We start from the raw sequence: 25,799 nt of genomic DNA on the forward strand, positions 1-25,799 counted from the left end.
AGTTTGAGTCTGTCCCACACCGATAACGAGTCCGAGTCTCTCCCACACCGATAACGAGTCCGAGTCTCTCTGCCGACAGAAACCCCCCCCTCAGACTCTCGTGGTCCGTTGCCATAGCAACAATAAAGGAAGCACTTCAGCTGCCTACGTTTCCCACAGTCCTCAGCTGCTAACTGAAAGGACTGTAATTTGCCTGTCTAATTATCAGCCTATTTAAAGCTGTGTCAGAGTGTGTGTGTGTGTGTGTGTGTGGACAGAGCGCTCCATTATAACAGTACACACATATCACGAACGCCCTAAGCTCCACACACACACACACACACACACCGAGCGTCTCCCAGCAGCTACAATAAGACTCGGAGAGGATTGAGAGATAAATGGAGAGCAGACAAAGACGGAGCTGAATAATTCATGGCAGATTTCTTTCCCGCTCTTTTTCAGAGCTTCCCTCTGTCATCGTCTCGTCTCCAGCTCAAAGAGAAAATGTTCTTCAACTTTTTTTTCTCAAACCTTGATAGCAGCCGAAAGTTTGTTCTGTGTTTGTTCTGTTTTTTTCCTCCTCCCCAACATTTAAAGTCATATTTAAAGATGCTTTCAGCTTTTTTTAGCTTCCTAAAACAGTAAACTAGACAGTTGATTACTCTGACAAGATTGAAATGTTTTAGATTAGAGAGAAAATGATTCAGAAGTTCTTATTTACAAAGAAAATGTTTCGATTTGGTTCAAGTTTGGGTTCAGGAAGTTATCAATGGTTGTAGGTATCATCTACAACTGACAATTCAAGATGGCTGACACAGGTTTTCAGCCTTAGTAAACACATAAAATGGTCATTTTTTACAGATACTGGTGTGGTAGTAGCTGAGAGTCATCCCCATCCCATCACTGAAGGCGGCAGAGATTTACGCTTCCAAGGAACGCTGCTTTCCTGTTCATCCTCCAAACCGTTTTCAGGGTTTTGTGGTGTTTTAATTTTTATGTGTGTGTGTGTATGTGTGTGTGTGTTGCATTTTACAGCTGCCGCCCATCTCGATCAGGACACTCTTTTAAATGTGATTCTGATTTTTAAGAGTCGATAAAGGTTAAATAAACAAAATAAAAAGCGTGAATATGATTGTTTTATTTGTTATTTTAGGGATAAAAACCTTTGGGTCTTTCTTTGCTCTCACGAACAATCAGCCTTGCTGCTGAAGGAAGGAAATTAGTGACGCCTAATCTGTCTGTTTCCCTTCTCTGCCTGTCTCTACGTGATAACCTTTGACCTCCTGCGCTCACCCCTGGCCTCTCTACGCATGGAATGCATTTTGAACACGATAAGCCGACAGAGGCTGCAAACAGGAACACATTCTCTGACTGAACGGTTTGCAGATATTTGCTCAGTGCTGCATCAGGCAGGTAGAGATTAATAGATCTATAAGAAGAAATGATGATTTAGTGCAATTATTCCCAAAGTTGGGGTCAGGACCCCAATGTGGGTCACCCAACACCAATCAGGGGTCCTCAGATAATCTCCAAATATCAAGTTACAAATAAAAACCCAGTTTTTATGACATATTTACACCATAAAAATTACAGAGAAGTCATTTAATGATTTAAAAAATAGCAAAATGGATGCTAACACTGTTTGTGTTGCCATTATGCTCTTATTTAATAAGATCATTAGCACTTTTGGGTATTTAGACACCTTTGTCGATGTTATTTTATGGGTCAGAAGCTGAAAAGTTTGGGAGCTGCTGATTTAATGGATGCTCAGAGTTTAAATCCACAGCTGAAGACCTCTAAGATCCTCCTCTGTCACGCCAACCTCCTCCTCTCCATCCATGATCCCTTCCTGTGGTCTTCCTCCTTTCTTCCTCCTTCCCTCCTCTGCACACGTCCAAAACATCTCTAACGTCTCCAAACTGAGCTGTCCTTTCTGGAGGACAGCGTGAAATTATACCTCTAATATTTTAAATTACGAGCCCAACACAAGCAGAGGCGCTCCTGAAAAAGAAATACATTTTTCTGTGTAATACTGGCTCCCTGTTTAGTTGTAGTTAGAACAATAATTAAAACTGGATGAGGAAAGATAAACTTTGGAGGTTATGGAAAAGGCAAAAAAACAATATTTCCCAGTGATTCATTGTTTAAGAGACCGGATATTGTAGTAATCACATAAGCCAATTAACTGACGTACGTCCAACGATGCATCATGCTTTAGGTTTAATCCTGCTCGTTTATTAAAATGTTTCCATTAAAGCTCTTATGGCTGATTTTAAATGAAGTCGTTTCTGTTTGTCTTTGTGGTGAACTCAGTAAATAAGTGTTATTAATAACGAGATGTGGTCTGCTCTGCGTACTCCACCCTCATGCATATGATGCAGTTAGACTTTAATACTCAGAGAAAAGAACTACTCTTTCATTACGTGAGAGGAATTAATATTTTAGACACGTTTTTGCACAGTTGGGTGTTTTATTTGGTCCTGAAGGATCGGATCGATCCGAGTCTTTAAAAGCGTACAGAAGCCAAACGGCGGTCTGGTTCACACACAGGTCTGAGATTCCAGGAGGGATTTGTTTAAAACAGCCTGAAGGATTGGGTGAGAAAGAAAAAGGAGGGAGGGATGTGTGTGTGTGTGTGTGTGTGTGTGAGAGAGAAAGGTTTTCTTTCCCATGACTTTGTAGAAGTCAGACAGGTATTAGAAAACGTGACCCGGCTCAACCCGGGGTCATGAATTCACTGACCTACAGAAAGCATTCGTGCCACTTCAGAAGACAGAAAAGTCCTAATTATCCTCTCTTTATTCTCCAATTAAAACGTGTACTCAGCAGCTCCTCTATAAATAACCTTCAGTTATGAAACGTGAAAATCTAACCACTTACCTGCTTCTCTTGGAAGTCCACTTTCTTCCATAAACACTCAGCATCTCCCCGAATCCTGCTCAGTCCTCCCAAACCTGAAAATATACCAAGACCACCAATAAGACGTGCTTTTCCCATCACCACTGAAGCTGTATATGTAGAAATATATCCACATTTTACGGTTATATTTGAGGACTTGCCGAGTATCGATCAGTGAGATGCAGTCAGGGGAGGCATAATGAGAGAAATAAATAAAATAATTTGTTCTGATTTAAATTTCTGTAGGATTTCTCACTCAATGTTTGTATAATCTGTCATATTTTTGACAAAATATAAAATTTAAGCGTTATTCAGAGTCAACTCTGTCTGTTAGTAAAATATGTTGTGAATTCCTGGATGGGTTTTAAATAAAATTCTCAAAATAAACGATCTACAGCTGAGTATTTTAGAGTCAATCCAATTCAAGATGGCTGCCACAGCTTTATTAACGTTTCCTAAGATGATTTTAGTTTAAACCACTGCCTTGAAAGGCCTTCAATTAATAATCTGACCTTTATTAGTCTACGACCACAGTCTGAAAACACAAATAAAATCAGTTTTAAACATGTTTGTTTGTTTTACAGCAAATTAAAAGTAATAAAGAAGATCGGTTATTATTCAGTAATTAGTCTTGACATGCGATTGCAGCTTTTAGTGTCACACGTCGGACTGGTAATAAGGACACCTTTAGTGATAAACACTGCGTCGTTTGTCTTCAGCTGGTGGTTTACACACGGCGCTGTAGAGGAGCGTGTTATTAAAGAGCCCTGAGTGAAGAAGCGCAGACATACCTGCCTGTCTGCCACTCTAATACCTGTAATCCTGTACCTCAGGGCCGGTGTGTGTGTGTGTGTGTGTGTGTGTTAGCATTCCTCGCTTTATGATGGCATTACTCTGTTTACAGGAAAACAAGTCCCTGTAACTTCATTCATACGGTGCAGATTGGTTTGAGGTCAGGCGTGTAACGACTAACGGCCGTGGTTCTGTTGGATCGACAGGAAATGAATTTAAATCAATGTAACGTCCTGAGACATCCTGAGACGTTCTGTGCCGTCGATACGACCCGGTCTGGTTAATTACACAGCAAACCCTCGGAGGATGAACGGGGCACAGCCTTTCAATCTGATCCGTTTTTAACGGAAAGTCCTTTAAGATGAATGTCAACGTTATCACCCGCTGCTGAAGGGCGATAGTGTTGTTCTCTGTGTGTGTGTGTGTGTGTGTGTGTGTCTGCACCATTAGCAAAACACATGAACCACTGGACGATAATCACTGAGTGAACATCTACAATCTTTATCGTGATTTTAGTTTAGTTGACTGTTTAGCGGGTCTTTGGTACTTTTAGCCATGCTGTACCCTTAGCTTAGCATTATCATGTTTCAGCTAATGTTAGCTTATTTAGCCTTCCTGCACATTTAGTTTATCTTAGCTCATATTTTGACTGTCTTCGCCTGATTGTTGTTTAGTTCATGATTTTATTTAGAGCATTTTAGCTACTATTTTGACTGTTTTAGCTCATGTTTAGATTCATGATTTCATTTAGATTATAAATGATTGTTGTTTATTTGATTCTGTTGTTGTAAAGCACTTTGGATGGCCTTGCTGCTGAAAAGTGACATATTAATAAATTTCACTTCACTACAACCCCAGTCAATCCCATTCAAAATGGCCGCCAGCAGCTAACTGAACGTAGCAAACCCAAAAGTTTTTTTTAACCCATTCGGTTTTATAGATACTGAGCTGGTAGTCGCTGATACTCATCTTCAACACACGCTCTGAGCTCTACACACTCCTGTTTGTCTGTTAGCGAAATATCTCATCAAACACTGGACTCTCAGAAAGCAATCACTGAACGCACCTCTACAACTCATTAGATTTAAGAGTCACCTCTATTCAAGATGGCCGCCACACCTAATCAACATTAGCTAACACAAACATGGCCAGTTTCTCAGGTACTGAGCTGAAATCTGCTGTGGTAGTAGCTGAGAGTCGTCCTCAACATATAATCTGAGCACCAACATGTCTCACAAAGTTTGGCCCTGGCGGCCATTTTGAATTAAAACTGAAGCAGTCCTTTTAAGGAATGTCAGGTCTTTTTTTTTGCTACGTTTTGCTGAATAAAGTTTTCTGCAGGGGTCGACTAATCTAAATAAAAGATAATCTGTTTCTGCTCTAAATAATTCATCTTTAATCCTTTGATTATTAAACATTTGACAGAAAGTCCAGCATGTTTATATTTAATATCTGCTCATGGAACGGTCCAAAATGAAACTATCATCCCCGTAAAGATTGCAGATCGCCCGCCATCTCGCTACTACCGCACCAGATTTTAGCTCAGCATCTGTAAAACGGACTGAGGTGTAGCCGTTATGGGGTTTGCAAAAAAAAACTGATTAACTGTGGCGGCCATCTTGAATTGGTTTATCAGTTGTATTAAAACCCATCCAGTGGTTCAGGAGAAACTTTGCTGACACTCAGAGTTTCTCGCCACCAACCAAACGGGGGGAATTCAAACATGGCGGTAATAAGAGGAACGGGCCCGGCTTCTGAGAACTTGGGTGGAGTTATTTTATGTCTGGAAAATGTGAATCCTGGCTTTAGCTTGGAGACTGAGGCTGTTTATCAAGCAGGGAAAGTCCAAAACTGCGATCATGTCATATTTATCTGTTTTAACCAACAGAACTCATCATTACACCCCTTAAATCTGGATTTAATCTCCTGAAGTGACTGACGTGATGCTTTCCAGTTTGTTCGTATTTTACATACTATAAATAAGATGGTTTACTTTTGAAAAACTACAAACTGGGAAATACTAGTTACTGTAACGCAGTCTGCTTGTTTTATCCACTTTGCTAACACAAACAGGAACGCTAACCTGCACTTTTTCAGGGGGGCCTGTGGGGGTAATTTTAGGTCTCATGTCATACATGGATCACATTACCTTCTATGTATAAACCAACAGCAAGACTTTACGAGCAAGAGGTTCTGGAGCAATAGCAGTACGTACTCTGTTCTCTTTCCTTATCTGTTAATATTCAGAAACCAGTTAATGGTGGAGCCCAGTGGTGTCCAGTCCTGGTCCACAAAGGCCACTATCCTGCGTGTGTTTGCTGGTTCAGAGGTTGATTTACCCCTTCAGCATGTCGTCAACTTCTGCAGAAGCCTCTGAGTCGCCCATTCATTCAAATCCAGCGTGTTGAAGCAGAGAAACATCTAAAACGTGGAGAATAGTGGCCGTCCAGGACCAGGATTGGACGCCACCGATGTAGCCTGTTGAGTTGGAGCTAATTTGCAGGCAGTGGGCCAGTTGTAACAGATAATAGGGTCAGGGTTAGGTCCGTTAATGACGGCCTGGTATCCCACAGGAGGAAGCGCTGAAGGTGTGGATGGAGAACAGGTGAGCAGATGGAGGCAGGAGACTGAGGAGAAAGTCTGATGGGTTCAGGTGAGGCTGGTTTCAAACAGACTTTATGAGTTTACAACACAGACCTGTCGTTGTTGAGAACTGAAACCATGAGATCCTGTTTTACATGGTTTAAGATCGTTAACATTTAAAATTTTCCTGTTTAAAAATACTAAAACACGATTTTGGTGAGTCCGCTGAGCTTTTTGTTGGTATGAGTCCTAAACTGTGGAGCCGTGGTGTGCATACAAAAGAAACATGAGATTATTTTGTTAAATATTTTAATATAAAAACAGACGAATGAGTAAATAAAATGGTGCTTTAGTTTTTATACATCTGAGCAAGAGTTGTTGCTTTATTAAAGTACTCTGGCTCCCTCTGCTGCTCAGGAAATGTAGGTCAAGTTTAAGCTGAGGTAAAACCGCTGATCCAGCTTTTTATTCAGAAAAACATTCTTGTGTCCAAATATCTTTATTTAGACCAAAAGTCTAATGTCTCAAAGCAAAGTATTGTAAGTTTCCCCCTTAAGTAGAACATTCCTCTTGGTAGTTTGAACAGTTAAGAAAAATATGCAGCTATTAAACTTTTTTTTAGTGAAACTGATGAGAGCTAAGCTTTGTAAAATAGTGCATTTGTGAGCTTAAATTTGGTTTTAAAATGGAGTAAAATTCAGCGTTAAAGCTGGACACCCAGTTTAAAACAGCTGTGTTTACTGTCACTCTGAATCAACATCAATCCAGTTGGTTTTTTAAATTTTCTTATTTATTTTCTGCTGTGTAATTTATCATTTTTAATTTTGACCAAATGTATGGAGAGCCGCTGAAAATCTACAATCAGTTGGAACTTCAAGCAACATTATTTTCTTTGTATTTTTTGGATAGTTTACCTAAAAGCGCACATTATTAATCTGAGAAGAGAAAAGTTGTGCTGTCAGGAATTAGCCATGGACTACTTTCCACTGAACATTTATCTGATTTCCCCTTCCAACCAGCACTTATCTGGAGGTTACATCAGATGTTTTTAATCAGAAAATCGATAAGAATAACCCCACGCTGCCCCACCAAACTGCTTCCCAGCAGCAGGGTGGACCAGCTGTTAACAGCTGTCCATAAAGTAAACGTCTGATAGCGTTAGCTCGGCACGGACCGTACAGGATTCCTCGATTTTATCAGTTCCTGGAGGAACGTCATGTACAAAAATGTAAAATTACGGACAGCAGGGAAGAGCAACACATACTTTTTGACATTTTTAAGTGAAATTGTTTAGAATAAACTCTGTTTAGACTTTAAAAAAAACTTATCTTATCAAGTCTTGAAATCAAGATGTGACTGTAATCTACTTTTACATCGTTATCTCCGTCTGATAACTGCAGGAGGGACGCCGGCTGACGTGCGAACAGCTGATTTATAAGTAACTAAAAACATCAGCTGGACAAAGTTTGTCACCACATCTATCATTAAAGTCTGTTTTTTTTAGCTCTTCACCCAGTTGTGGTTTTAGAGATTAACATCCTTTAATAATTAATAAATAATTTAGGACGATTCCTCTCTCGTTATAAAGATTCAGCGGGGCTTCGGTGTTTAAGTATCAAATTGTCCCTCGGCTCTGGAAAAGTTTTATTTTGTTAGTAAACAGCCACAGTTTTCAAGAGTTACCAAAGAATTTGAGAAGTGGACTCAACTTGGGTCAAAATTACGAAGAGTTTCTGCAGGAAGTCTCCAAAGTCTTGTGTGAAAAGTTGCAATTTTATTTCTTAGACGATTATTTCAGTAAAAAAATATCAGAAACCAAAGCAAATATTTTAGTCAATATTAATATAACACGGACTAATTACTAGGAGTAAAACAGTACACATAACTTATTGTTTGGTCCATACCTCTATTTTGGTGAACAACAGGAAAAACAAACTAAATGTTAATTTTTTTTTTTTTAAAAAGTCACATTTTACCATTTTAATCCTCCAGTTTAAATGGTTCCTACAGGTCACAGGTCAAACAAAATGTTTCATAAACTCCTAAGCTGAAAGGTATTTCTCGTTTGTTAAGAAAATAATACAAAAACAGAATGTTAGTTTCAATGAATTTGGCCTAAACTTGGTGCAAAATAAAAGGCAACACAGATCTGAACAACATCTTCCAACGTGGAAATCTAAAATAAAAGTTAAACCCACGAGTGGAGTGGGTTAAATCCCTGGTGATTCATTTAACGATGGTTTAAAAGAGTGAACTTTGGCTTTTTATAGCACTAAACTTTTCCACAAACAAGCAGGCCTTTAAGCTCCCGTTCTTGCTTTGCTTTGGTGCAGAGTGCTTTAGACAGATTTAATTAGAGCCCCTCTGCGTGACGACAGAGGCAGCGATCTAAAACCAGACTATTGGGACATTTTGGTACAAATACATGGGCCGTTACAGTCTTAATTGTTATTAAACCAGTTAGGTTAAAAGTCCAGAGAAATACATTACATCCACCAGGAAACTGTTTTTATTTTAGGATTTTATCTTTTGCCAAAATGGATTTATATTTTCAATAAAAGATAAAAACTCATTTCTTTAGTACATTGAGGAAAAAAAAATCTATCCTCACAATTTTTGTCTTCTTTATGTACAGTTTCAGTTTAATTATGCAGTTATTTAATAAATATGCAATAAATAATAAGCAAGTTGTGGAGATTTTATAGCGTTAGAAGAGAACTTTGACACTTCTTATGAGCAAACTTAACGCTGAGCTAAATCAGGTTAACAAGTAATTTCACAAAATAAATAAAAATTGAACAGTTTAAAACTTTTAGTAATTAAATTTCTAAGGGGAACATATCAGCGAACTTTCTCAATAACTCCACAGTTTTACAAATCCCTGAAAACAAATAAAACTGAAATTAAGGTCAAGTCCCTTTTTTTAGTGTCTAATGGAACAACAGAGATAATATCAGCAACAAGAGCCATAAAAATACTCTGTTTATCTCCGCTGATACGAACACCTTACCTGTTAGTCATTCATCTGTGATGGAAAACCATTATTTTCTCGTTTACGTTTCATCACTTCAGAAGCTTTTTCAGCAGCAGACCGTGGCATACCACAACAACTGCTCAAAAAATAAAGGGAACACTCAAATAACACATCCTAGATCTGAATGAATGAAATATTCTCAGTGAATACTTTGTTCTGTACAGAGTTAAACGTGCTGACAACAAAAATCATCAATGGAAATCAAATTTATTAACCAACGGAGGCCTGGATTTAGAGTCACACACAAAATTTAAGTGGAAAAAACCCACTACAGGCTGATGTAATGTCCTTAAAACACGTCAAAATGAGGCTCAGTGTTGTGTGTGGCCTCCCTACAACGCCTGGGCATGCTCCTGATGAGGTGGTGGATGGTCTCCTGAGGGATCTCCTCCCAGACCTGGACTAAAGCATCCGCCAACTCCTGGACAGTCTGAGGTGCAACGTGACGTTGGTGGATGGAGCGAGACATGATGTCCCAGATGTGCTCAATCGGATTCAGGTCTGGGGAACGAGCGGGCCAGTCCATAGCTTCAATGCTTTCATCTTGCAGGAACTGCTGACACACTCCAGCCACATGAGGAGGAACCCAGGGCCAACCGCACCAGCATATGGTCTCACAAGGAGTCTGAGGATCTCATCTCGGTACCTAATGGCAGTCATGCTACCTCTGGCAAGCACATGGAGGGCTGTGCAGACCTCCAAAGAAATGCCACCCCGCACCATTACTGACCCACTGCCAAACCGGTCATACTGAAGGATGTTGCAGGCAGCAGGTCATTCTCCACGGCGTCTCCAGACTCTGTCACGTCTGTCACATGTGCTCAGTGTGAACCTGCTCTCATCTGTGAAGAGCTCAGGGCACCAGTGGTGGATTTGCCAATCCTAGTGTTCTCTGGCAAATGCCAAGCGTCCTGCACGGTGTTGGGCTGTGAGCACAACCCCCATCTGTGGACATCGGACCCTCATACCATCCTCATGGAGTCAGTTTCTAACCGATTGTGCAGACACATGCACATTTTTGGCCTGCTGGAGGTCATTTTGCTCTGGCAGTGCTCCTCCTGTTCCTCCTTGCACAAAGGTGGAAGTAGTGGTCCTGCTGTTGGGTTGTTGCCCTCCTACAGCCTCCTCCACGTCTCCTGGTGTACTGGCCTGTCTCCTGGTAGCGCCTCCAGCCTCTGGACTCTACGCTGACAGACACAGCAAACCTTCTTGCCACAGCTTGCATTGATGTGCCATCCTGGATGAGCTGCACTGTGTGGGTTGTAGAGTCCTTCTCACGCTACCACGAGTGTGAAAGCACCACCAACATTCAAACATGACCACAACATCAGCCTGAAAGCAAAGGTACTGAGAAGTAGTCTGTGGTTCCCACCTTTCTTGCTAATTGCCAATAATTTCCACCTGTTGTCTGTTTCATTTGATTGCTAATCAGTGTTGCTTCCTAAGTGGACAGTTTGATTTCACAGAAGTTTGATTTACTCAGAGTTATATTGTGTTGTTTAAGTGTTCCTTTTATTTTTTTTGAGCTGTGTAGTTTTGCCCAGAGATCAGAGTTTTGGAAACAGGTCAAAGCAGAATTATCGACCTGGAGTTTGTTCCTCCTTGAGTAAAGAGGAAATAAGACCGGCGTCTCCATGTTTGTGTCATTCCTTGGAACAGCAACGAGCCGTCGTGTTGTAAAAACTATGAGTTGGCATCGTCGTAAAAGAAAAAGGGGTCAGAAAAGACACGCCATAAACCTTTGCTCTGGGCTACTCTTCCTGTACGTATGGATGATGAGGAAAAAACAAAAAACTGTAAATCAGAATTTTGATTAATGACAGGAAACTTCTTGAAATATTCGTAAAGAAAAAAGGTGTTAAAGAGCTGATATAAGCCGTGTCGTAATTCAGAGGCCCGGTGAGAAGTAATCAGCTGCATTACACAGGCATTGAGTAAGGTGTGTGTGTGTGTGTGTGTGTGTGTGTGGGATGGACTTTGCTCCCAGCCATGTCTAGTGTACAGTTTATCAGAGACCCGAGTCATTTCCAGCAAGATGAGCCTCCTCTGACTTTGTTCTTCAGATGCTCCGTGAAGCTGAAATAAACCCGACTCAACATCTTTGCTGCTTTTACATTCAAACCTTTTTTTAAAGAATCTTTAATTTGTTTTTTTTATTTTTTAAAGCTTGCCATGATCAGCCGAAACTTCAAAAATGTGTTGGTGGTCTCGGTGGGGTTTCTGTCTCTGTTCACGGCTTACGGAGGCCTGCAGAGTTTACAGGTAGGTGAAATAACTAAAATAAGAATTTATTACTGATCAGTAGGTCTAAAAAGATGCTTTAATGAGGCTTCATCTGGATTTGATTCTTACTACCTCAACTAACCACTAATTTATTTAATTTACACTTCATTTATTATCATTAAATACAGTCTGGTTTGTTATTATTTTCATTCCAACAAGTTCATATTTCACTGATTGCTCTGTTTAGGTATTTAGGTTTAAACTGCAGCAGTTAGAATTCAGGATGGTAAACTTTCTAACTTCTTGTATTTCTCAGGATTAAGTTCAGAAACCATTTCCAACACTGCAACAATATTCTACAGGAGTTTTTGTTTTTGACTTTATAAGAAACAAACAAGCAAAAAGTTAGAAATCTGTCTGATACATGTTTTGTTAAGATAGCAGTAACTGTAAATCAGTGCTGTGTATATTATATTAATAGGCTCTTTTCGATGGTATAATTAATGTCATGTTTTATTAATTATGCAGAATTATGCAGTTATTGTAATTTCCTACATTTAACTCATGGTTTAAAATGTAGTTTGATTGTAAATAAATTGTTATTTTGTGAACAGAGCAGTCTGAACGCGGAGCAGGGGATGGGTGTTGCGTCTCTGAGCGTCATCTACGCCTCCATCATCATCTCCTCCATGTTCCTGCCCCCGATCATGATCAAAAACCTGGGCTGCAAATGGACCATTGTTGCAGGAATGGCCTGTTATGTGTCGTACTCGTTTGGAAACCTCTACCCTGGATGGTACCGTCTACTTCCTGTGTTATTCCGATGCGTTTTAAAGTCTTTCTTAAAGTGTTAATCAGCTGGTCCAATCTGGAAGTTTAAACTGCAGTGCAGTTTGCAGAGATGCAAACATGATACCTTACTGCTTGAAGAGGTTAAATACTCTTAAGCAGCACAGACTGAAAAAACAAATCAACTTCCAACCATAGTTTTGGAAAAAGAAGGATCATTCTACATGCTTATTATCCAAAATCAGTTTAAATTTACTAACTGGGTGGGAAACTTCTGCAAAAATTGTCTCAAACTTTATCGTTTCAGTCACAATTTACCATCTTCCTTGGTACAAGTTGATCATTTTGTAAATCATGGAGCCGTTAAAATAAAACGGATGGAAAATATAACTTCAGAGAGTCTGACTGACCTGTCCTATCACAGGTACACCCTCATCCCGACCTCCGTCATCCTGGGTTTGGGCGGCTCCCCTCTGTGGTCGGCTAAATGCACCTACCTGACCATTTCCGGGAACATCCAGGCTGCCAAGGAGAATAAAAAGGGCTCCGACGTGATCAACCACTACTTCGGCATCTTCTTCTTCATCTTCCAGTCGTCGGCGGTGTGGGGGAACCTCATGTCGTCGCTGATCTTCGGACAGGACACCAGCATCTGTAGGCAAATATGAAGCCGTCAGAAATATGTTCAGGATTGTTAAAACATTCACACTACAGAGAGAGCTCAGAGGAGATCTTGTTAAAATGTCCAAACTGTTCAGTTTTTTCCAAAATCTGCCAAGTTTGATGAATTTAGTGACTCCAAAGAACATTTCTTTTCATCCTGATTGTTCAGATTTCCCTCAGTTTGAACAATGAGCCTCTCTGCGTAGTTAAAAGTTTTATGCCTTAGGATGCAATTAAAAACTCATCTGGTTTTATTAGATTCTAAAGTTAGGTAAATAAAGCTTCAAATGGGCTCATGATAAGAACTATAAACCCTCTAAAAGCAGTGTGGGAAAACACTGGAGTCCACTCATGATTCATTACAATCCCTTAAAAATCTAAACTTTTCAGTATTTATTTTTTCTAGGACTCTACGAGTCTCTCACGTCATCGTGGCCCACTCTGCTTTACAGAGTTGCTTCAGTTCATTGAGGTTTGCAGCCACTGGTTTCTGCTCAGCTCCCTGAAGGTCCCACCACAGCGTTTCGGCCAGGTTGAGGTTCTGGACTCTGACTGGACCCTGATTTTTTTTTTCCCAGTCAGTTCTGTTACAGACGTTGTAGAATCCAAATGCAAAACAAGCCCGTACTGTCACCCGCAGTAATTATTATAAAAGCGGTCCAAATCTTCATTTCTAAAGTGTAATCCAACGACGGTGGGTACGATGTGGCTGGAGAAGACACCAACACAAAAACAGGCCTCTCAAAGCGTGCAGCCGAACGGCCTGATGGTCAGCTGACACAAACACTCGCAGTCCAGCTGAAAGTTCACAAGTTTTCTCGTAATTCTGAGTCACCAACTAGTCATAGCTCAGTTTAAACCACCTGTAGAGTCTGAAATCCAGCTCTTAACTTTCTCGGCGCATTAAAAGTGTGACCTTGGGGTGAACCATTTGAAATGATCACTAAATGTCTTCCTCTTGTGGGCAATCATCTCTGTAGAATAATGGACTCCAGATAGCTTGGTGTTCTCCTTCTCAGATGGATCGTCTCTACGAGATTATTTAAACAACAGCTACAGTAATGTGTCACGTGTTGCTGATTTAAAGTGGTATTTACCCAATTCTGACACATGGTAAAGACCAGATGAGTTTTTATTATTATAATAACAACCTGAGATATAAAACCTTAGACGTTGTCTGTCCTGCAAGTCCACCAAAGTTAAAATTCCGTTTAGAAAAGAATAAAGAGCGTATAGAGCTGGTGGTTAATGTTAAAAGATAGACCTTAAATTAGGGTTGTAATGTTGTCCTATCGGTTTCTATGACGCCAATAATTTGCTGTTATTGTTTCTTGGAAAAAAAAAAAAACAGTTCTTACTTCCTTCCTGCTTTAAGAGAAACTGATTACATTCTCCAAGCTGTAAAATTCTCTCTTTATAAACAGCAATTTAGTTATACTTTTGTTATCTGAAAACACAGGCCATAGTACAACGGAGGGATTAAGAACCGGGGAGTTCAAGTTTAAAGTTTAACTTCACTTTTACTTTGAAAGGGTTCAACAACAGAACATCTTTTAATTTAAAAATACCCAAATTTAAAACATTTTACCATAAAAATATTGTTATTTACAGAATATATTATATATTTTATTATATATTTTATATTATACTTTTTCTGTATTTTCTTCCTGTTTCAGAGTTAAATGTTAGAATCTGTACGATCAGAATATTGTTGACGGCTTTTTAGCTGCTTTAATGGAGGAAAAAACTCATAAGAAGGCAGAGGAAATGAAGGCTAATGATGCGTCAAACTAAGTTTGTTCTAAATTCTGTATAATATGTAACTCAGAAAAGGCATTTGATATTATCTGTATGAATAATTTAATATATTACATCTAAAACTGAGGTTAATTTATGTGTTCTTTCAATAAATATTGATCGTGATGGGCCCTTGGCTGGGACCAAGGTGTTAATTTTGGCCCCCCTCTGTTTCTGAGTTTGACCACCTAGTGTTAAAGGGTCATCGATTCAGAGCTTGGACGGTGCCATAACATAACACGTAAAAAATTCAAGGTTTTACAGTTAACGAAGTGATAGTGGAAACGTAACGCCGGATGTCGCAACAGAATCCTTCTTGATGAAGCGTACCCGTCTGTTTTCAGCTGACATCCCAGAAGAAGTGTTGGCGACGTGCGGCGCGGCCGACTGCGGCCTCACCGTCGTCAGCAACAGCACGAGCAGCAGGCCGTCGCAGAACCTGGTGTGGACGCTCGTCGGCTGCTACATCGGTAACGTCAGAGCCCACGGCGGCCGTTAGATGAAGCTGAGCTCGTCTTCGTTTCCTCCCAGACAGCCACGAGTCTCTGCTCTCTGTCTCGTTGAAGGTGTGGGCGTGCTGGCCATGATAATCGTGTCGGTGTTTCTGGACAACATTGACCAGGAGCAGGCCAGCCAGTTTCGTGAGAACAGAGAACCGTTCTGCCACACATTCTTGGCCACGTTCCGGCTCCTGAAGGACTGGAGGCTCTTGACGCTCATCCCGCTCACGATGTACAGCGGCTTTGAACAAAGTTTCCTCTCCGGGGAGTACACCAAAGTAAGGACACCCCTAAAAGAATATTTAGATAAAGTTTTGTACACAACCCAAAAACACACACATTAGAACAAAAGGTGTACTTGTGCTGGTATCATTATATGGTTTTAATGGAGTGGGCTACCAGAGTATATGTGGTACAGATATTTTTAAGTAAAGTAAATTTTAAATTTCTATACATTTTAATACTTGTTACCTAGTAAATTCCTGGCTTCTTTTTACCCAGTTTCCAAGTTTTTAGGCAATCTTGATTGTTGAAGTTTTATTCTTTATTAAAACGTCTGAACACATTTGTTATGTGCCTTTGCAGAACTACGTGACCTGTGCTTTGGGGATCCATTTTGTTGGATTTGTGATGATGTGTTTCGGAGCATCTAACTCCCTTTGCTCGTTTCTCTTTGGGAGGATTGCTCGGTACACTGGGAGGGCTCCTCTCTTCTTACTGGGTAAACTTTCTGTTCAATGAGTGGCTCATTTAAGGCTGTTTTTCTTAAACGGTTTGATTGTTTGCAACACAATTTGTGTTTTTATTTTCAGCTGCTTTGGCCAACCTCTCCTGCATCATTGCCCTCTTGTTCTGGAGGCCTCATCCGGACCAGCTAGCTGTATTTTTTGTGTTTCCTGCTCTGTGGGGAATGGCAGACGCTATCTGGCAAACTCAGACTAACGGTAAAACAACCTTTTAAATAATTTTACATAAAAGGTATTGTGTACACACAGCAGCCACATGGACAAAAACAAGAAGAGAGGCATTGTCATTTGTTTATACTGAGATCAGCTGATAAAATGGCAATGACATTCATAGATATTCATGGCTACCAAGGTTGTTTTGTTTGGCATGAGTCTGGCTTTAGTTTGAGTCTTTTGGTGCAGTTATTCTACCGTTCAAGCAGCAGAGGTTACCGTGACTCAGGTATACAAAGCTTGTGGAAACAAATAAAAACTTCTGGTTGTAGCTCAGGTGGTGTGTATAACGATCTGACGATCTTGTTGACAGCAGCTGGATCTGAATTTCCCTCCTCTGTCCTGCAGCTCTTTACGGCATCCTTTTCCCGAGGAACAAGGAGGCGGCGTTCGCCAACTACCGCATGTGGGAGTCGCTCGGTTTCGTCATCGCCTTCGCCTACAGCACGTTTTTGTGCCTGGAGTCCAAACTCTACATCCTGCTAGCTGTCCTGGTGCTGACGATCATAACCTACCCCATAGTGGAGTACTACGAGTACAAACATCCCACAAAGCCCATCGAAGAATCGGCCTACGAAAGCCACAAAGAAACCACTGAAACAGAGAAGTACATCATCTCCCAGACTCAAATGTAGAGATGGGTTTTGTTTGTTTGTTTATTCTTTTCTGGCTGCTAATCAAGTGACTGATATCTGCATGTTCAGATTAATAAATACCATGAAAAATAAGTTTGTAATGAGAAGGGACTGTCAGAAAATCCCTCTTCCTGTACTGACGTGTCCTCTTTGTCCTTCGTAACACTGGGTGACAAACTAATAAATTATAAAAATGGTAAGATAAAGACTAGTTTTGAGTGACGTTACGGGTCACTGGCTGAACATGGGTCAAATGGGAACTTTAAAATAAGTGTTTAGTTGACAGTAAATTATAATCTTTATGAAATATTATCTAAATTTGAGCATTTTTGTTTAACTTATAGAAAATTAAAGAAACACAGTTTGAAGAAGTGTTCCCCAGCTCTGAAACCTTGAAGAAATTTGTGATTAACTGCACTACTTTTAACCCGGTTTATTTTATTTTTTCTTTGTTTTAATAAATATTATAGTTTCTGTATGTGGTAATACAGCCTAACCTCCTTTTCCAAAAATAAGAGCACCATTTTCCATTTTTATGTTGATCTTTCATGGAGTTAATAAAAAATTAAGGTGTGTATGTTATTTATCACATTTATGTTTAAACATATGCAACGTGTCAGTGATCAGCTCATTTCTTTTTGCCCTTTTTGTAAAAAAATCAATGTCCAACTATAAAATACTTTACAAATCATGGTGGTAAACGACATTAAATCCTTGGACGGAGTATCATCAAGCAGCATTTGTACTAACAGCTCTTTAAATCTTGAGAAAAAGAAAAAAAATACAGTTTTAAAAACTCTGAAATCAGTCCAGATGTGTTCACAGCTAAAGTCATACACAGATCATTATAAAAGAGGAAAAACTTTATGCTTTTAACTTATCAATAAAAGGTAACCTAATTATTTTAGCTGTTTTCTTGTTTATAGTCAAACTAAAACTAACTGTGTAAACAAAAACTAAATCTATATTCACAATTTTTTTAAACGTTATGTTCAAATAAAACAGTACCAAAAAAAATAATGTCTGTACAATCAGATAACTAATAAGATGGGTGTTTAAACGTTTATAAACTTCATTTTGAATGGTGATAGCTTTAAGGAGTGTGGCATAATATGGTTTTGTTTTTTATTTAATAACTTTAGCTGTTTGTAGATAAGACAAATTAACTAACTTAAATGTTTGGAGTTCTTTTTTAAAATTCTGTGACATACAAAACTCCTGTGTACAAATAGTTATTTGTTTATATATATATATATATATATATATATATATATATATATATATATATATATATATATATATNTTTTTTTTTTTTTTAGAAATTCACATTTCTCTATTTTAGAAAATCTTTCACTGAATACAGTAGAGTAAAAATAATTTATTTATTAATTTAATTAGACATTTAAAATCCTAACAGCATAATTTTAAAAGTCTCCTAAGAGCCAGTAGGAACCTTTCATTATTGGGTAAAAACGGGGGGAGAAGCTGACCTCCTCACTTTTGCTCTTCCTCATAAAGAGTTAAAAACAGCAGTCTGTGGGGTTAAAATTATTATATATTATAAATAAACCAGCTTTTAATTATAGATTTGCAAAGCCTGCATGTGAAAGTATGTGATATTATGATTTCAGGGACACCCCTCTCCCCTCTGAAGTGGACCGTTCCGTTTCTGAACCGCCGTTACCTGTCAATCAATCTGACCGTTAAGGAACTTCTGTCCGTTAGTTCTTCAAGCTTCACTTTATGCATTTTGTTACAAATGAGGTTCTTTTTTTCATTCAGATCAGGCTTTAGCAACCCTGGTCGTGGAGTCCCACCGTCCTTACATGTTCTGCCTGTTGCAGTGGTTTCGATAAAGTAGGTTAAGCTGACAAACCAGGCTATTTGAACAAACTTCCGGTTATAAAAATCATCTTCCGGTGTGTCATTTTGACCGGGTATGCCACACCAACAGGACACCGGTCCTCCGGTACAACCCAGGCAGAGCGGAACCAGGTCAGCTGATGAATTAATGTTCAAATTAATTCATTTATCGGTTTGTTTAAAAAGCTTTGTAGTTAAAATGGACCAAGTGTCCGGGCTGATTGCTAACGGTTACAATTTCTGTTTTATGCTAACTAACTTTAGCTCAAGCTAACGTTTTACCTCCAAATTTCTTTTTATTTTACATCCTCTTTTTCAAAAAGTAGTTTACCAGTTGAAGAGCAACCAAACAAGACAACAAATATAATGTAATATATATATATATATATATATATATTACATTATATTTGTTGTCTTGTTTGGTTGCTCTTCAACTGGTAAACTACTTTTTGAAAAAGAGGATGTAAAATAAAAAGAAATTTGGAGGTAAAACGTTAGCTTGAGCTAAAGTTAGTTAGCATAAAACAGAAATTGTAACCGTTAGCAATCAGCCCGGACACTTGGTCCATTTTAACTACAAAGCTTTTTAAACAAACCGATAAATGAATTAATTTGAACATTAATTCATCAGCTGACCTGGTTCCGCTCTGCCTGGGTTGTACCGGAGGACCGGTGTCCTGTTGGTGTGGCATACCCGGTCAAAATGACACACCGGAAGATGATTTTTATAACCGGAAGTTTGTTCAAATAGCCTGGTTTGTCAGCTTAACCTACTTTATCGAAACCACTGCAACAGGCAGAACATGTAAGGACGGTGGGACTCCACGACCAGGGTTGCTAAAGCCTGATCTGAATGAAAAAAAGAACCTCATTTGTAACAAAATGCATAAAGTGAAGCTTGAAGAACTAACGGACAGAAGTTCCTTAACGGTCAGATTGATTGACAGGTAACGGCGGTTCAGAAACGGAACGGTCCACTTCAGAGGGGAGAGGGGTGTCCCTGAAATCATAATATCACATACTTTCACATGCAGGCTTTGCAAATCTATAATTAAAAGCTGGTTTATTTATAATATATAATAATTTTAACCCCACAGACTGCTGTTTTTAACTCTTTATGAGGAAGAGCAAAAGTGAGGAGGTCAGCTTCTCCCCCCGTTTTTACCCAATAATGAAAGGTTCCTACTGGCTCTTAGGAGACTTTTAAAATTATGCTGTTAGGATTTTAAATGTCTAATTAAATTAATAAATAAATTATTTTTACTCTACTGTATTCAGTGAAAGATTTTCTAAAATAGAGAAATGTGAATTTCTAAAAAAAAAAAAAAATTATTATTATATATAGACAAAATGGGAATCTTTAGCTTTGATTCATATTACTTTTTTTTAATAATGTCAAATATAAAGTCGTATTTCTTTTATTTTTTAAAAACCAAGCATTCCTTGAAATAATGCATATTACCCACTACATTTCACAATATCACAAGACTATGTACTGCGAATGACTCTCAGCTACTACCACACTCCTTTTTACCACGATATCTGTAAAACTGACTGAATAAAAGAGATTTTTGTGTATTTTCTTTGACGAGTTGGCTGTGGTGGCCATTTTGACTCTAAAAGTTCATCAGGTTTAGAGGCGCAGCCAATAATTATTTCTTGAAAGTTTCATTAAAATTCATCCAGATTCATGAGATATTTTGATACAGGTTGGTGCTGTAGCTATTATTTCATTATATAATAAAACAGTTTTAATTCACAATTTCAATAATGCATGTTTTCCATTTTACGTCCCTGGTTGAAAACATCTAAATAAATCCTGTTTTTAATCAAGCCTAAGAGCTGACACATTGGTGGCATTTTAAATACAACTATGAGACCATCGTCTGCATAATCGGTAATAAAAAACATAAAAAATCAAGATTTAAAAACCACACAGAGGTATTCTGCATTTCAGATGGTGCTTTTATTGCAATGTGTTGCATTCCCACATTCATAGATGTTATAGATTTGTTAGTCAAAGCATCATTTCCACAAGGTTGGCATCCTCACCTTGGAAAAAAAAGCAGAGGGATCAATGCACGAGGTGTTTGTGTTTTGAGTGTAGTAGAGAAGTGTGTGTCTGTGTGTGTGTGTGTGTGTGTGTGTAAACTTGAGCAGCCACGAACATATGAATGAACAAACCTCCGAGTTTAGACTTCCAGTAGATGAAAATAAAAGTTTTGTTTGTCTGTTAGCCTACAGGGCTCTCACTCCCCGCAGGGACTGGACCCGGCCTGAGACTGATTGTCTACAACATTCCAAAACAAAACAAAAAGGTAGATTTCTTTTAAATTCACGTAACACACCTGAACAGGAAGGGGGGAATTAAAACAGTCAGAGAAAGAAAGAAAAAATAAAACATGCATAAACTTCTCCCAGACGAACATTGTCACTCATATTGTCTTGTAATAGCTGCTCCGATGCCTCTTTAAAAACAAACTTTACATGAGTGTAATATACAAAACTGGACAAAATGAGTAAAATGTATAATATATATTTATATCTATTTATATATCTATTTATATTAAATTTTACAAGGGAGAAAGTGGAACCTTGGTCTCTTTTCTTAAAATATTTCCAGAAAATGCATTACCGCTCGGAAAAGAAAAAAAGAATAAAGTGGTGAGTAAATACTAAGCCTTCGTTTAAAGTCTACGCCCGTTTTCAACCTCAGTCCCGATAAGGCAGCACTTATAATACTTGACAACTGACGCTGTGGTGAGTTTAGTTCTGAAGACCTGCATTAGGAATGAGTCGGAGGTAAAAGACTATGGAGAGTCTCAGTGGTGCAAAAAATACCCAAGCTCCTAACTTGTTTTGTTTTGTGGAATACTTTGTGAGAGTTAAAACAACAACAACAACAAAAAAGCCAAACAACTTCCAGACACTGAACATGACGAACTAACCCAGACATTAGCCTGATCCGAAGTACTCTACGCCAGGCAGCACAAATGTGAGACGAGCAAAACACGGTTCTCGTGTTGTCATTTACATCAGTGCACAACTGTTCTGAAAGGAGGTCTCACGCCGCCGGACTTTTCAGACCAACACAAAGCAAGAGTCCGGCCGCAGGAGCGGGAAGCGAACGCCGGGCCGCTGAAAACGTTTGGTGAGCAGGAATGTTCGGAGAGATCGAGCCGGAGGAGGCTTCTGACGGCGGGCCTGGAAGCAGACGACAGCGCAGAGACGAGGGAGAGGACGTCACCTGAAGAAGATTAGCATAGTACTTATACTGAGGATCGACTGGTGGGAAACGGGAAAAAAAAAAAAAAAAACTGTTACAAAGAAGATGGCGGGAACAAACCACGAATCCTTACGCGCCAACGAGACCCAAACTAGACAACCAGAGGTTAAATATTAGTTCTCATTTTCTTCTTGACCATTTTTGACAAAATAACTTGAAGTTATTCCAGAGTCGTCGGCGTGTAGCTGCGTGGCGGTGAAGACGACGACTTGGAGGCATTGGAGGCCAGTGTTTGGAAGTTTTGGGGGGGTCAACTGCAGCGAACGGCGACAGAAAACCAGAGCTCGATTGGTAAGTTTGGCGCCTTGACGCCATCAGGGCCGTTCCCACGCTCTGCAACCAGACCCAAACAGAGATGTGGCTAACCATCTTCCGTCACTGTACTCAGCTTTTTGACTCCATCAGGCTGCCGTAGTCTCGTTTGGAAGAAAACCATTTTATACCGCACTGATTGCTTAGGGTTTAGTCTGAAGCGTAATCATGGACGCATCAGTTGTTCTATAATTGAATTGCAGCTAATTAAATCGAATAAAATGGTGAGGCGCCTAAAGATTTCCATCTCTGATCTCCGATGACTCTGGATTATCTCCACCAGCTGTGGTCAAAAATGGGCAGAAAATAACAACTAAGTCAGTAAGAGAGCTAATATCCAAAGCTTTTCTCATTTACAGTTCTGTACTTTGGGTCTTGTTGGCGCCCGACGTGAAGGCTTGGGTGATGGCTTCTCCTTCAAAATGAAATGTCTTCACGTGAGAGTTTCTTTTAGGGGACACGTCTCCAAATGCTGACAGTTTCTGATGGCGGATTCAATGTAAAGTGCAAAATTAGATTGTATTTGCAAATTCCTGGGATCATCTGATTCTACGTGTGTAAAAAAGTTCTTTTTTGTTTTTACAATATTTTTAAAAAGGTGAAAAATGTTTGTTTTTTTTAAAAAAAACCCTGGGTAACAAGGTTGTTGTTAAACAGCAAGGGAGCAATCTTTACTTCAGAAAATATATATACACGAGGCACCTCAAGTTTGGTATAAAGTATTCTGTTAATGGAAGAAGCAAAAAAAACAAATCTCCCCTAAAAATGAGACTGAAAGCTGAGTTTTTCTGTTGCTGTAAAGTAAAAGTCATTAAATGAATGGCTTAGTGATGCTCCAGTGTTGTTCTACAAAAACACGAGGAAATGCTTGTTTAAGGTGCATAGCTAATGGTTGCAATGTTTCTCTTTTTTTTTTCCCTGTAAACACGTGACAGCACTTCAGGCTCAAAGAAAAAAAATAAAATAACAACAAAAACAGGAAGACCTCAGTGGTGAGGTCCAAACTGACCGAACTTTGGGACATCACAGGGATCGATGCTGATAGGCCACTTCGAAAGACGACTTTTAAGACAAAAAACAAAAAAAGAACGACGCAGAGCAGCGGCAGAGACAGAAATCAGATCAACAGAGCCGCTACATGATGTGTTGTCCAGTGATGATGAGGTTTGCATATGAAATCCAAACGTGTCGAAGCTTTGGTCATTTACTACTGACGAATGCAAAAAAAGGCTACATCAGTCAGACAGAAAAGAATAAAACACTCGATTACTCAACAACCCGGCAATGCTTCTCCTTAAAACCAAGGCTCCACTCTCCCAGATCTGCTTAAACTTTTGACAACAGAGAAAATTAAATAATATGGCCTTTGTTTTTGTTTTTTTGTTATGTTTTTTTTTTTTCTTAAATTAACCCGTACAAAAAGCCAGTCCACACTGCTTCTCTTTCAGTAAAAATCACATTCAGCAGTCGCTAAACCATTCTCTGGCATAGTTATCTGAAAACGCCCACAGGTACTGTGCAGGGTCTAAAGAGTCAAAGAGGAGAAGAATCAATCAGGACATCTTCGTCTTTTCCATCTTAGAGAACACCAAATATACAGTATTAATCACGCACTCGTCGATAGTCGTATACAAACGTCAGGAAAATAAAGAAAAGGTAGAAAAACCAAAATAAAAATATGACGGAGGCGAGGATTTTCTCTTTTTTTGAAACCACAAACTCGGAGCACTAGTATTTTTTGTTGTTGTCGTCGATTCTGAACAAAAAAAACCCCAAAACATTCACATTTGTGTTATATACATCATGTTAACGTCACGGAACAAATGGTATAAAAGAACCTGGTACCTGCAGTGATGGAGGAGGGATTGTTGTTTGCATAAAAACATTTTACTCTTGCATTGGATGTTTTTGGCATGTTTGTTTTTTTTTTGTTGTTGCCGGATAAGCTGACGCCTGGTGGGAGGAGGAAGAGGAGCGGGACGGGGGGACGGGGGGACGCCGCCGTCCACCATGAGACCAACAGAACAGGAAAACCACTGAAAACGTCTTGGTTTGAGACACTCAGCTTTCATTTCCTTTTAAAACCAAACCTTCAGACGAACTAAGAGACAAAAAATGAGTCAAATTTGAACATTTAACCCTTTACATGCCACACCTGCATCCAGCTGTTTTAGTTTCCTCTAATGATGCTTTTTTTTGAGCAGTTCTGGGAAGAATTCATCCTTAAAATTTGTCCTGAATGTTGCACCTCTCTGGGCTGTGACCGGTGGTGAATACCGTCCACGAGGGAGTCTCCAAAATGTTTCAGAATGTCTCCGCTGTCCTATCGCTTGGACTTTAAAAATATTTAAAACATCTGTGTGACAGACTCCTAACAGTCACGGGTTTGTCTCAAACTCGTCTCAGTTTTGTCGGGGACTTCTCAAACGTGTCTCCAACCGTCACAGCCCAGTGAGGGACATGTCCAGTTATTTTGGACAGTCTAAAATCAACTGATTGGTTGTTTTGGAGACTGAGCAACAAAAAGCACCAATCAGGGTCATGGATCAGGTTTGATTGCTCTGAAAACGGTCCAATTATTTAATGTAAAAAAAGAAAACCGTGGATGCTGATGCTCGAAACTAAAAGTAAACCTTTTATCTGATCGGTCTTTGTTTTCAAACCCAAACGTTTTCAGTGCAGAACGATAAAAAGACGCGTTTGTTCGGAGCGGGACTTCCCTCCACTTTGTGCAGCTTCTGGTTTTTATTAAGATTTTTCAACCAAACGAACTGGAACTGGACCTCCTGGCTGTCTTTAAGATGCTCTCTGGCTCATTTTCTGACATTTTAGATGAGAATTTAAAAGAAATCTGTAAGTTTTATCCCCATAAACCTGCCTTCTGAGGTCGTTCTGATAATGCTGGACGAGCACCAACCGATTATTTCAAGCCCGACTGAGAAGAACTGAGCCAAACTCTGGGAAGATGTAAAGTTTTAGAACAATTCTGTTGAATTAAACTTAAATTATTCATCAATTATTCAGTTTGATGTGAGAGATGATTCTGATCAGTAATGTGTAGTTTTTCAATACAGGTTTTTGATTCTCAAATACAGAGCAGAAAATCCTACATGTTTTCAGCTTGTAGCAAAATATTAGATTACTGTTTGATTTTTATCTTTTTAAAACGTAAAACAGCCCCAGAAACCCTTACAGCATATGAGACAGCAGTTTCATCTCCTTTAAAAGATGAAAACATGACGTCAGCAACCATTTTATTTAAATTTAATGATGTGACAGCAGATTGGTGTGAAAACAGGTGATTTTTCCTGCATTATTGGTGACGGTTTAACCCTTTAATCCAGCAGCTGAGCACAAAGTGGTTCATCCCGTCGACCCGACAAACGAGCGAGGAAAAAGCATTTCACACGACTCGGACTGGGTAGTTTTCTTAACGAGGCAATGAGACGTCCTTCCGTCCACGCAGAGAGGAAAACAAATTAAACG

At 39.3% G+C, this 25,799-nt stretch overlaps 1 protein-coding gene and 1 long non-coding RNA gene across 4 annotated transcripts in view; one reads left to right on the forward strand and one right to left on the reverse strand.

Annotated features, from left to right (window-relative positions):
* Positions 1–19,649, reverse strand: part of LOC112451108 — a 26,700-nt gene extending 7,051 nt beyond the window's left edge. The window contains exons 1-4 of the long non-coding RNA XR_003039858.2: positions 19,352–19,649; positions 15,089–15,548; positions 12,796–12,950; positions 2,860–2,933 (exon numbers count right to left, since the gene is read on the reverse strand). This is a non-coding gene — a long non-coding RNA (uncharacterized LOC112451108). The remainder of the gene's footprint in view (positions 1–2,859; positions 2,934–12,795; positions 12,951–15,088; positions 15,549–19,351) is intronic.
* unc93a (unc-93 homolog A) lies at positions 5,833–17,543 on the forward strand. Of its 3 annotated transcripts, XM_017431382.1 has the most exons (10): positions 5,833–5,876; positions 6,243–6,322; positions 11,453–11,548; positions 12,124–12,305; positions 12,723–12,952; positions 15,103–15,228; positions 15,325–15,536; positions 15,844–15,979; positions 16,071–16,202; positions 16,566–17,543. In XM_017431382.1, exons 3-10 carry the CDS (start codon positions 11,459–11,461, stop codon positions 16,850–16,852), a joined length of 1,395 nt encoding a protein of 464 aa, XP_017286871.1. In that variant the 5' UTR covers positions 5,833–5,876; positions 6,243–6,322; positions 11,453–11,458; the 3' UTR covers positions 16,853–17,543. The 3 variants fall into 3 exon arrangements, with proteins under 3 accessions (XP_017286871.1, XP_017286870.1, XP_017286872.1); XM_017431381.3 differs by lacking the exon at positions 5,833–5,876 and having other exon boundaries at positions 5,933–6,274; XM_017431383.3 differs by lacking the exon at positions 5,833–5,876 and having other exon boundaries at positions 5,934–6,322.
* Positions 19,650–25,799: the final 6,150 nt, after the last annotated feature.

Source organism: Kryptolebias marmoratus, linkage group LG19 (assembly GCF_001649575.2).
Source record: "Kryptolebias marmoratus isolate JLee-2015 linkage group LG19, ASM164957v2, whole genome shotgun sequence".
In the NCBI taxonomy this organism is placed as follows: domain Eukaryota; kingdom Metazoa; phylum Chordata; class Actinopteri; order Cyprinodontiformes; family Rivulidae; genus Kryptolebias; species Kryptolebias marmoratus.

Bases quoted from the DNA above. Each gene is read 5' to 3' on its own strand.
- unc93a (XM_017431381.3), top strand. From the start codon at position 6,221: ATGACGGCCTGGTATCCCACAGGAGGAAGCGCTGAAGGTGTGGATGGA. The intron at 15,229-15,324 runs GTAACGTCAGAG...GTCTCGTTGAAG, and splicing joins GCTCGTCGGCTGCTACATCG to GTGTGGGCGTGCTGGCCATG. The intron at 15,537-15,843 runs GTAAGGACACCC...GTGCCTTTGCAG, and splicing joins TCTCCGGGGAGTACACCAAA to AACTACGTGACCTGTGCTTT.